This window comes from Xenopus tropicalis, chromosome 9 (genome assembly GCF_000004195.4).
Source record: "Xenopus tropicalis strain Nigerian chromosome 9, UCB_Xtro_10.0, whole genome shotgun sequence".
Taxonomy (NCBI): Eukaryota; Metazoa; Chordata; class Amphibia; order Anura; family Pipidae; genus Xenopus; species Xenopus tropicalis.
In genome coordinates, this window is record NC_030685.2 from 22,157,757 (window position 1) to 22,170,499 (window position 12,743).

Below are 12,743 nucleotides of genomic sequence, written 5' to 3' on the forward strand. Positions count from 1 at the left end.
AGTGGTGGACAGGGGGGAAGGTGAAAGCTAGCTGCAGCCCTAAATACAGCCAACTGGTGGGGTATGTGCCTCAGCAAATGACTTTGGCTTGGCGATGGAAAACTGAGCACGGTGAGATGTGTAGCATAGGATATCCCCACAGAGCCGCTACCCATGACTCTCTCTGTGCATACATCAGAAGGTGTAGGATGCATGATCCACACGAGCCTCCGGGCATCCTGAGGAACACTATGTCCGAAATGTATATCCACAAGATACTCAGCAACATATCATGCCAAATATGCTATGGCAGGAAAATGACAGATCTGTCATGGCCAAACTTAGAAATGCTGTCAGTATGGACTGGTTATTATGACTATGTATCACTAGGTAGATGTGATTATAATATGTTGGCTTGCAAAAAGGGAGGTCTAATCCCAAGCATCAGGAATGGTCTTAGAGTGATAAAAATACATATAAATAAAGAGAAAGGAGATTTTGTTACTTCCTGACACCTCTCAATGGCTACATATACAGTAAAGGCCTCTAAAGCTTATGCCTAATGCTTAGACTTGACATGATGTGCCTTTTTATTGCAGCCAAGAGATACAGAAGTCCTACTACCATGATTAGGCTTTGTATGCACATCAGTGTATTCTTGGTCTTTCCTATCGGTGGTGTCAGTGGCACTGCACGTGCTCAGTGTTTTCACACTCAGCCCAAGGATGTCACCAGCAGTGAGAAGGGTACGTTTTTCTGAGATGTTGAGTTTTGGGTGTACAACTGTAGAGGCATGAGTCTTCAAGTGTCAGACGATTCCTGATCCTCCCAGTTGGTACCTCCTTTCCATGCATAAAGTGCACCCAAAATACTCTTGTATGGAGCCAACCTCATGTAGTCAATCCCAAGTAACTTTCCTACAGAAGGTTACATTGAGATGTACCATTGCATTCCTCCATTTGTGTGTCCTCTGTCCATCCAATCTATCTTTTACTGTCTAGGTCTGGCAATCTAGGGAAGAGTTCTTTTGGAATGCTTTTCCGAAACAAAACAAGGCACACAGGGGATTTTTTTCCCCAGGAAGGAAAGTCTACAGGGAATTAGGGAATTACTCCTCCTTAAGGTTCATTACCCTTAGAATTTATGTAACAACAGATGTTTCCAGAAAGCAGAAAGGTTCTCTTCCTCATCCGTGCTAAGCCTTGAGCCCAGCCTGTTTGTGCAGCCAGCAAACGATCTTTTTACACTGGCTTCATTTCATGCACTTCACATTGCTATTTCAAGCAGTGTTCCCACAGGCTTTGTGCGAGTGGGGAGGTAGGGACCCTTGTTCAAAAGGATCTGAAGCCCACAGGTTCTGAGAGCGATTCCCTGGCAGAGAGATCTCTTTGTCAGTTTCTAACCAAGCTACTGTTAGATAAACCTGCTCATGTTCCTCTGAGCTGGCAGAGCTAGCTGAAGAACTACAGGCAGAAGGTCAAGGATGTCCTATCTCTTTTGGCTTACCAATAACACAGAGATCCCCATTGGTCTAAGATGGAGAATGCTTAGAAGGATTTTCGGCCATAGATATAGACTAGTGATACAAGGCACAGTGTAAGGAACCCTAAAACCTAATCACTGTGATATCAATGAGCAGATAACTGTTCTTTATTGGCTGGATAACAAACAGTACCATATAGCTTTAGATAGCAATTTTTGCCCTAATTCCGAAGACCAGAAGAAGTTCAGAGGGACAGAACCTGATAAAATTCAATGAAAAATATGTTGCTATAGAGCAGCTGGTGTTCTACCATAGAGTAAAGAGCCTTAAAACTTGGATCAGCTTGGGCACTTTAAATTCAGAACATAAACATTTATATAGCATTTTTTTCTGTAGTTTGCTATATTCGGTCAAACAAACTCACCGTGACACATTGGAATTAGATCGAATCTTCACATGGCAAAGGATGTTGGGTAACCTCTCAGGTACCAGGACCCGAATCTGATCCACTGCGCTGCTCAGCTTGAGATACCCCAAGTATAGGCCTGGGGCCAGAGCCTGGCTGCTTCTTCTGTGATATTCCATTTTTTCCTAATATGTACAGGAAAAAAAGAAACTGAGCTAGAAATGTTTGGTTACTGGCACGCAATAAAGAATCATTCCTGGCTCCAATATGGCTGCCTAACAAAAGCATCACAGAGCTGTAAAGTTAAAGAGAGGGTGGGCAGTTTCTTGTCATTAAACATATAAGGGGTCATTTATTATGACTGTGATGCACAGTACAAAAGCCAGACGCAGTCCGCTTTGTTTTTTTGCACTTTGCACCCTGCCACAGGGGAACATCCAATGGTGAATGTCCTTGCTCTCCAATATGGAGTATTGCCTGCATTGGGGTCCAGCGGGGGGGGGGCTTGTGGGCATTCTCATACCCCCAAATTGCTAAATAATATGCAACTTATGCTTACTATGATATAAAGAGAACTCATCCCTGCAATAAAGCACTGCTGCTTTGTGAGAGAAAGGAAAGAGACCCTTTGATTGCACTTCCGTAGGCACAAAAGTCACTATAACATGTTCAACAATTATTTTCCCCCAAGAACATGACAGTAGTATTCTGAAACAATTTGTAATTGGTCAACATGTTTTATTCATTGCCCTGAAATTTAAAGTATTCTTTGTCTAACAGGGTAAATGACCCCACCAAAAAATCAATTTAATACTTGTAAGAGATTTGCATTGTTATCATTATCTTTTATAAGTGATTAAATATATTGATAACAAAACTTAACAGCTTAAGGTGGCCACACACGTGGCGATCTGACGATGTTTCGTGCGACCATCGGTCCCACGAAACATCGTCAGATCCGCCACACACCGTTCAGGGCTGAAACAGCAGATAAGGAGGTAGAAACAATAGGATTTCTACCTCCTTCTGCCGATTCAGCCCTGACGGCAGATTTTGGTCAGGCACCTTCTATGGCGCCCGATCAAAATTTTCTAACCTGGCCGATCGGCGAGTCGACCGATTTCAGCAGCTTCCTGCGATATTGGTCGACTCGCCGACATGCCATACACGCACCTAATATCGTACGAAACGAGGTTTTGTACAATATTATCGGTGCGTGTATGGCCAGCTTAACTCTCCTACTTTTTCCAGTCTGTCATTTAAACCAATATGTGGTTGCTATAGTGGGGCTCTAGTAACCAGACAGCAGTTTAAATTGCACACTGGAGGTAATCAATATAGAAACCACAAAGACCAGTTTGCAAATTGCCTTAGCCATGTGTGCATCATACTAAAAGTTGGAAGAACATAGGGAGCAGAGAAAGTAGGTACAGATATAAAGCAGAATGGGAAGAAGAAGAAAGAGAAAGTGGAATATGAAACAGATTAGAAAACAGATGAAAGCGGAAAGCCCTGCAAGAAAAAATATTGAGCCAGAGCAGGAGGAAATCAGAATGTGGCCAAAGGAAAATAGAAGCCTGAGCTGAACCATAGAAAGGGCGAAGGTGAGTAATACGCAGAGGAAATGAAGAGAAAGAAGAGTAGGCTGCAGAGCGCAGAGGAATGCGGGGCAGAGCGCCAGATTAGAGCAGGTGCTAGAAGGCACAAGGAAGCCCGAGATGTAAGTTGGAGAACAATCTGACCCAGGGGGGCAACTGAAAGAAAGATATATGGCTTTGGGCAGGTTAAGCACAGCAAGGGAGGCTGCTAGGCATTCTATGTACTAAGCCAGGTCATGCTGGGAATAAATCATAACTATATTTACAGGAAGGAGATCCCTGACTTTTAACTCAAGTAGAAAAACGTTGCATTCTTTTTCAAATATGGGGGTGCAAGGTCTGCCACCGACTGCTATTAGGGCATTGATAATCCCCCCTGCAGAAATAAAAGGCAGAAGAACTTTTCTCCCTTAAGGCTGTGTTGCCCAAGCCTGCAGGGTTTTGGTGCTGATCCAAAGCAGAGCACGCGGGCTGCTTATACATTAGTAACCTACACCGCATCCAGTTCCTTCCTCCAACTACTGTAAGCCGAGAAGGTCAACTCACATGCAGTGTCATCAGCAGGACGTCCAGAGCGCTCGGCTCGTCCGGGGATGAGACTGACTTCCTATGAGTCTGCAGTTTGAACACCGGCATCCAGCGTACGTTCTCCAGCGTCTGGCTCAGTTTCACCTCCTTCAGAGTCACTATCAGAATGTTTCCCTGCTTGTCCTTGATGGGCTCAAAGAATACCTGACCCAGGTCCTGAAATCCTAACAAACCCTGGCAGTGAGAGGAACATAAGGACGGTTTGTCAAGGCCCTTGACACTGGCAGTTTATATTGATAAAAACTTGCTCTTAGACAAATCATACAGGCAATAAAGAGTTGAACACTTATACAGGTATAGGATCCATTAACCAGAATGCTCGGGACCAAGAGTGTTCTGGATAAGGGGTCTTTCCGTAATTTGGATCTCCATACCTTAAGTCTACTAAAAAATCAATAAAACGTTAATTAAACCCAATAGGATTGTTTGGTATCCAAAAAGGATTATTTATACCTTAGTTGGGATCAATTACAAGGTACTGTTTTATTACTACAGAGAAAAAGGAAATCAGTCTATGGGAGACAGGCTTTCCGTAATTCTGAGCTTTCTGGATAACGGGTTTCCGGATAAGGGATCCCATACCTGTACATATATTTTTATATATTAAAGATAGGAACCGTTTTTGCAAAATGGATAATAACCTTGGGCTTTGAAATGTGTTCTGTAAATAACACAAACAGGGGCAAATAGCAACTTTGGTTTTGTAATAGACTAATCAAATGTATAGCTGCAAACAGTTTAATAAAGTCTGGACTCCATGGATGGGATATTGAAACACATCGCACTGCATCAGTATCTACGACACTGGAAACTAATCCTCTCTCAGGGAAGGGTGGGGGTGTTGCTAATGGACTTCCGGAGTGCCTGCCTTTCCTAATGATTGGTTTCCTATGGGGGTGTTGCTAACCTCACAAAAAACCGAGGGCTCAGGCCTACAATTAGGGGTAGTCATTAAAAATTAGAACCATTCTGTACCCAGGAAACCATATGCTGGACACTATCTTCTAACAGTTGAGAGACATGAGGACTATTTATGAATGACTGAAATTAACCAGATATCTATTGGGGAGGAAGGCAGGGGGGTCTATAGGCAGCTTAAACCTACCCTTCTATGGCTAGCTTAATGCTAATGCCACCCCCATTCATATCAGGCCTCTCATGAGTCTGCACCTAGAGCTATTGAGTGGGCCCGGGTGCAGGAAAATGGAGTGAACTTTTCGCTGCTGACAAAGTGGCCTGCAGGTAAACACAGGATGAGAATCAGCCCCTCTGCTTGCATCAGCTTGTGATTGGTTATTAAGGAATTACCCCTCTGATCTGAGTATATCCAATATTGTTGGTTCCATACAGGACCATATGGCCCTTATGTGTTTGGTTTTATGAACATATGGATTACGTTCCTGTTTCCTTAGCTCACAGGGTTTGCTGTGCTACTGTTCCATCATTGTACTCATTATTATCATCATTTCTGTAAAAAAAAAACACTCCATGGATGGGGACAAAACACTGGAATCACCCCCATTCCATTGAATGACAAGAGCATTTCTTCATTGGTCACTTGAATAAAATGTTTCTCAAACAGTCAGGTGAAAGATTACCAATGTTTTGCCCCCATACACAAAGCTACAAAAATGCTCCTATATGCCGCTGCCTTAAAGGGATATTTTGATATAATATAATGTGTTCGGATTCATATCATTTACTGTTATTTTGTACTTACAGACGACCGTAAGCCTGACCAGAAAGCAGGTGTGTTGTAGGGCATGAGGTTACAGCCGGAGGATTGATTGGTGGGAAGAACCAATTAGATATTATTATTGGGTAAGACTGCATAGAGAGTGATATCTGGTACCTGCATCTGGGACACAGCCAGCAGCATCTTGAATCGGGTTTGCAAGACGCAAGAACAGGAGGATTGTGACACGGTGACGCACTGACGTAACCACAAGATGTCATCCCACATACACGATACCTGTGTGTAACATATAGAGTATCAGCGGCGGCACCTGTATCCCACAGGGAGAGTTCCTCTGCTCGTTCTGCTCTGCTGCCCTTAGGTTTTACAGTCCAACCACTCTTAAAGGAACAGTAACACCAAAAAAATGAAAGAGCTTTAAATTAATAAAAATATAATGCACTGTTGCCCTGCACTGGTAAAACTGGTGTGTTTGTTACAGTAACACTACTATAATTTATATAATAAGCTGCTGTGTAGCCCCAGGGGCAGCCATTTAAGCTGGAAAAAAGGAGAAAAGGCACAGGTTACATAGCAGATAACAGATAAGTTCTGTAGAATACAATAGTGTTTTATCTGTTATCTGCTATGTGTCTGTGCCTTTTCTCCTTTGAATGGCTGCCCCCATGGCTACATAGCAGCTTATTTATATAAATTATAGTAGACTTTCTGAAGTAAACATACAACTTTTACCAGTGCAGGGCAGCAGCACATTATATTTTAGTTACTTTTATACACTTTCATTTTTTGGTGTTACTGTTCAGACACATTCTACAAGCCTGGGGCTCACAACAACCTATGTAATTCTTAAATATATTAACTGTAAAACTATCAGCTTATCAACAGGGCCACAGTTTCTATACATTACTGACACCGATATAAAAATATATAAGACATTTTTTCATTTGATAGACTTGAGTTGGGGGACGCCCTGTACATGAGTCCAACTCATGTTCCTTTGGTCCCAATAATTGTGACCAAGCTTTTAAATTCAAAGCAAGGTTCATAATTAAAAGTAATAAATCCCTGACTAAATATGAAAATCTGCCTGACAATAAAGAAAATGAAGTCTTGCGGATGTTGAACGAGGTACTTAAAAGCTCTATTAATCCGCCTTGTCTTTGCTTGGGATGCCAGCGGATGGATGATTGGGAAATTTCATTCTCAAAATCCTTACATGACTCATTAGTTAATTACTTCAAGCCGCATGTAGGAGGGAGAGGTGGTGGTGGCTGGGGGGAAGTTGGTGCCAATTATTTTTAGTTTCTTGGAATATTTTGGATTTCTAGCTGCACCTAGTCGCATCGCTTTCCTCTCAGCTGATGCTGAAAAAATGTGCTCTCGGCAACTTGTCTCCAAGGGGGCCCATAGGAAATAATTGGCCCAGGCCCCCAGGATGTTCCTGTTATACTTTTTGCAAATGTTGAATAATAATGACTTTGCAAAAGGGTCATAGAATTACATTCATAGTGCCACAGACCTTATGGGGACTGCTGTTAGGTCTTATTACAGCGACCGCTTGACCAGTGCCTTCCAGTTATATCCTGAGCCATTAATGGCTGTCCCTGCTGCTCTCCTTCCCCCCCCCCCCCCCGTCAGAAATAAGGTTCCCTCACAGACAAGGGAACCTCATTCCTACTTTCCAGGATCATTTTAACATCCAGTGTGTTTGCCATGCATTCTTACCTTTGTAAACCAAAGAAAGTCCTGCATGAGCAAGCAAGAGTAGGAATCGTCTATCTCCACCACTGGGATTTGATCTTCATGAGTTACGAGGATGTTGTCATCCTTATAAAATATTGATGCCAGGTAAAGGCCCCTAGGAAATAAGTAGATCTTTAATTCAGTGCTAGATATAGAGACAACATTGATCAATGGTCAAGCTAAAAATCTGCCTCATTTATCAAAGCTTTTCCTTGCCTTCCCCTTTGTTTTTTTTTACCAACTGTTTGCCAGTTTTGAGCAGGCAAATAATATCTTGTGGGACTCGAGTCTGCTTGAAAATGTGAGCTGACCAAGGGGAAAAGCAATGAAAATATTTCACTCTGTGATAACTATTCAGGCAATACAAGTGTATGAGAAAATGCTACTAAATGAAGATGAAATACTGAAAGATCGATTGTTTTCCTCCAACAATTTTGGTGGGTAAAAGTGAAAAAGGGGATGTTTTTAATGTTGGATAAATCTGTCCTTCTATGGAAATTATCTGCAATTGGTTAATCAAGAGTAAAGAAAAAGATTTGGTTGGAAGTTTATGTCCAATGTGCGAAATTACTGTCTCCCGTGGGAAAGGCAAAGTAAAAAAGCAAGCACAATCCACCATGTTTTATGCACTTTGCTCACATTAAATAAATCGCTGTCATTTTGGAGCTCAGAGACCTGCATGCATTTCATGAATACAGTGCTGCCTGCAGTCTGCAATGCTGTGTTCATGAGTGACGGGGAGGCACCTAGACATTTCTCCCTCCTTCCCTCTACATGTCCCCTAACTTGTATTTAATTCAGGTGATAAGGAGAAGGCTTCCTTGCCTTTGGGTCTGTAAATTTGTCCCTTAACTGCAATGGAAGACAGGGAGATTCAGGACATTGGATTAGACTGTTCTTTATGTGGGTAGTCCTGGAGAGGGCCGTAACTATAGTGGGATAAGTATGAAAATAAAAAGCTGAGACAGTGTCCAGAGTTGCTGAGAGCAGCAGTTTGTTACTGCAGGGTGAACCTCATTTTCTGCTTGATGATTTGCTACAACCCCTAAGCTGAGATTCACAAAATCCAAGATGGTGACACCCTTTGCATAACTTTGAAGGCCTGAATCGTTACTGTTATCGAGATTGTGGAACTTCAGGCTGGTGCAGTAAGTTCAATACATAACTAGTGATGGGCGAAATGTTTCGCAAGGCATGGATTTGTGGCGAATTTCAGCGTTTCGCCAATGGCGGATTGTTTTGCAAAACGGATGAAAAAAATCGCGCGGAAAAATTTGCCTCGCATCCAAAAATTGTCGACGGCGTCAAAAAAGAATAGTCACGGGCGTCAAAAGAATAGCCGCGCGACGAAATAATAGCCGCGGGCGACAAAAGAATAGCCGCGCGACATAATAATAGCCGCGGGCGACAAAAGAATAGCCGCTCGACAAAAGAATAGCTGCGGGCGACAAAAGAATAGACGTGCGACATAATAATAGCCGCGGGCGACAAAAGAATAGCCGCACGACAAAATAATAGCTGCGGGCGACAAAAGAATAGCCGCACGACATAATAATAGCCGCGGGCGACAAAAGAATCGCCGTGGGCGACAAAATAATAGCCGCAGGTGACAATTTTTTTTGCCGCACGACATTTTCGCCGTTTTGCAAATTTTTCGCCGTTTCGCAGATCTTTTTAAAGATTCGCGAATTTTTCGGCGAAGCGAAACGGAACAGATTTGCTCATCACTATACATAACATAAGGCATTTCTACCAATGCACTGGTTTCTGAGCTGCCATGGAATCTGAATTTATTTCTAATCAGCCCTGTTCTGTGACTTTATATTCTATATATACAGTATATTGTGAGTTGGTCCCTAAGCTCGGTAAGTGACAGCAGCACAGAGCATGTGATGTGAATTACAGAAAAGCAAATAGGGAGCTACTGGGGGCATCTTAAAGGAACAGTACCAACAAAAAATGAAAATGTATAAAAGTAATTAAAATCTAACATACTAACTGGTGTGTATAAATAAGCTGCTGTGTAGCCACGGGGGCAGCCATTGAAGCTGGAAAAAGGAGAAAAGGCACAGGTTATATAGCAGATAACAGACAAACCCTACAGGATACAATGGTGTTTTATCTGTTATCTGCTATGTAACATGTGGTTTTCTTTTTTCCAGCTTGAATGGCTGCCCCCATGGCTACACAGCAGCTTATTTATATAAACTATAATCTTTCTGAAGCAAACACACATTTTGACCAGTACAGGGAAACAGTACATTATATTTTAATTACTTTAAAACACTTTCTTGGTGTTACTGTTTCTTTAAGAGGCACAATTCTTTGGTTGCTTTGGACTGGCACAGAATTTTCAAACACAATGAACATATTGTGGAGCATTTCTAGCCTACTTCTTTGTCAGGCTTTAGTTCTCCTTGAAAGGGTCGGGACTTGTGTTTATTCTTAAAAACTGATCGCCCTGCATGCAGGAGAGCCCATTGCTTTGAGACGGGTTGCTAGGCTGTGACAATACAAGCTTGACCCCCATTCCGATGGGACACCAGCTGTGTTAGTTCCCTTACCTCTTAAGGCCTTTTAGAAACTTGCTACTGGGGTGAAAGAGGTGTTTGAGGCTCTTGGATACAGAATGCTTTCTGCTTTGTGGCTGGTTCTTAAATGGCTCTACAAAGAGAGGAAAAGATGGTTAGATCATGGCCAGGCACCTTAAGCCCAACAGATATTTTCCCCATGAACACCCTGTCAGTGCCTGTCCCACCCAATGAATCTCCAGTTTATGAGAACCAAGAAGGGAAAATATTCCCATTAAAAACATTATTACAGGTATAGGACCCATTATCCAGAATGCTCGGGACCAAGGGTATTCCGGATAAGGGGTCTTTCTGTAATTTGGTTCACTAAAAAATCAATAAAACATTAATTAAACCCAATAGGATTGTTTTGCATCCAATAAGGATTATATATAACTTAGTTGGGATCAAGTACAGGTACTGTTTTATTATTACAGAGAAAAGGGAATCATTTAACCATTAAATAAACCCAATAGGGCTGTTCTGCCCCCAATAAGGGGTAATTATATCTTAGTTGGGATCAAGTACAGGTACTGTTTTATTATTACAGAGAAAAAGGAAATCAGTTTTAAAATTCTGAATTATTTGATTAAAATGGAGTCTATGGGAGACAGACTTTCCGTAATTCGGAGCTTTCTGGATAAAAGGTTTCCGGATAAGGGGTCCGATACCTGTATTTTATATCTGTTTATTTCTACTATAAGTAAAGTATGATGTGGCTTATTGTGTGCCCAGAATATTCCTTCCTATAGTAACTGCTACTCAGCATGCAGGGTAACTCTCTGTATTCTATTCCCAGGGCATACATTGTTCCTGTCTTGCTCCCTGCACCATAGAGCAGGTTAAATAACTAAAGGCAAAAGCTCGGCTTTTTAATAATAATAATAATAATAATAATAATATAAATAGCTCCATCTATCTGGGATCTCAATGAATGCTAGTTTCAGACTGTGCCATCTAGACCCCACCAGAGAACCTGACATCAAAGGCCCAGTTTATTCTTCATTAGAAATTGCTAAATGGTATTTCATTCCTCCCAACATTTGGAAAATGGACAGAGGGACAAATATCATTTTTGACCACAAACAATCTGTCAATGGTGAAACGCAAACATTTCCTGCGAATCCATGTCTGGAGCAAATATTTTGCTCATCACTAGTGTTGAGTGATCTCAACACTGAAAAACTGCACTGAAACTACAGTAACCGCCTGAGTGCAGGAACACGCAGCGGAGCGTAGTTCCGCCCAACAATGGCTGCTTTCGCATTTTACAGGCATACTTACGCTCCACTCCGTGTGCCTGCAGGTACTATTGTTTTCAGTGACGGCACACAGTCAGGGTAGGGAAGCGGCTCCTTGCCCTTATTGAGAAATCTTTTTTGGAGTTCAGTGCAGGAGAAATGTGGGACATTTCAATAAGAATCTGTGATCGCAGGCTGAGCTGTTAAAATGTGGACTGTCCCATGGAAATCAGGACAGTTGGGAGGTACGGGCCAAGCTGCACCCTGGCAGGCAAGTCCGACCCTGATGAGTGTTGATGGAGAGTTTTCCTCAAATGCAAAAATATGCAGAGAAAGAATGCCCCTAGCCCAAAACAGGTGGTGCCCTCTTACTACATTTTCTACTGGAAGGAAAACAATGGGATCCTAAATAGGGTATAATTTACCTTGAAGGAAAATATCCTTCCACCAGGCCTGGACTGAGATTCAAAATAAGTCCAAACAGCCCCCCCCAGCCCAGTAAATAGTGAGTGTCTGTGGCACCTTACAGCAGCACCTCTGGCATTTGCCAGAACCCACAGATTGCCAGTCCGGCCTGCCTCCCACCCTTCATCCCCACAATGGAGCCCACAAATACTACAAGAGCAGAAGTGGGCACCACAAAACCATTTGTGTTGCTGTGCTTCTATTACCAGAAGGCCCCAAGCCGTTTGTGTTGCTGTGCTTCTATTACCAGAAGGCCCCAAGCCGTGGCCAGTACCAGTTATGGAAGTACAAGGGTTATAGACTTCATTTGGAAAGCCAGAATTTGGGAAGGTTTAAAATAGACTTATTGCACTTCAGATCCAAAATGTCAAATGCCAGTTTCAAGTTGAAGGGCAATTTTAAAAGTTCTTCCTCTTAAACGGCTTAAATCTTAGCACTCATCTTAATATAGCTGAACTTAAGATGCTGCTGTTTTAATGTGTAACCCTCAGCCATCTGCTTTCTTTTAAAGGGGACATACACTTTTCCTAGCAGTCTTGCTCCACCCACTCAAAGCATTTCTCAGAATATAATCAAAGATTAAACCATGATAGGAGCTGTAGTCCAACAACCACAGACACAAACATTAAAGCGTTTTCCACGACCAGTGGCCCAGTTGACGCAAGAGGAACCTACAATCAGAATCATGATGGCTTTGTTAACACTTTCTTCTTGGTTTCCTTCTTGGTGCCTTCACCAATAATTTCCTAGTCATTGGTGAAGGCACTAAAGATATTTTTTTAAGCTCTAAACCCTTTAACAGCATTCCGCCCTTCTGAAATTTGTGACTGGGCAATATCTCATTATCTCATTATGACTGATATATAGGGAGAAGTGATATAATTTTGGCGCTCCAAAACGTTGAGGAAAGGTTTACATTTCCCTTTAATGAAACACCAAATCTAAAATACAATCTCCTCAGTATATACTGTTCA

The 12,743-nt window shown here is 42.2% G+C and overlaps 1 protein-coding gene across 6 annotated transcripts in view; it reads right to left on the reverse strand.

Annotated features, from left to right (window-relative positions):
- ankfn1l (ankyrin repeat and fibronectin type III domain containing 1 like) overlaps positions 1 to 12,743 on the reverse strand; it is a 202,525-nt gene that overhangs the window by 22,915 nt on the left and 166,867 nt on the right. For all 6 annotated transcript variants that reach the window (XM_031893332.1, XM_031893333.1, XM_018097586.2 and 3 more), the window contains 5 exons: positions 10,058 to 10,157; positions 7,476 to 7,608; positions 5,907 to 6,026; positions 4,013 to 4,228; positions 1,887 to 2,053 (listed from right to left, as the gene is read on the reverse strand). In XM_031893332.1, the coding sequence (XP_031749192.1) occupies positions 1,887 to 2,053; positions 4,013 to 4,228; positions 5,907 to 6,026; positions 7,476 to 7,608; positions 10,058 to 10,157 (736 nt within the window). The remainder of the gene's footprint in view (positions 1 to 1,886; positions 2,054 to 4,012; positions 4,229 to 5,906; positions 6,027 to 7,475; positions 7,609 to 10,057; positions 10,158 to 12,743) is intronic.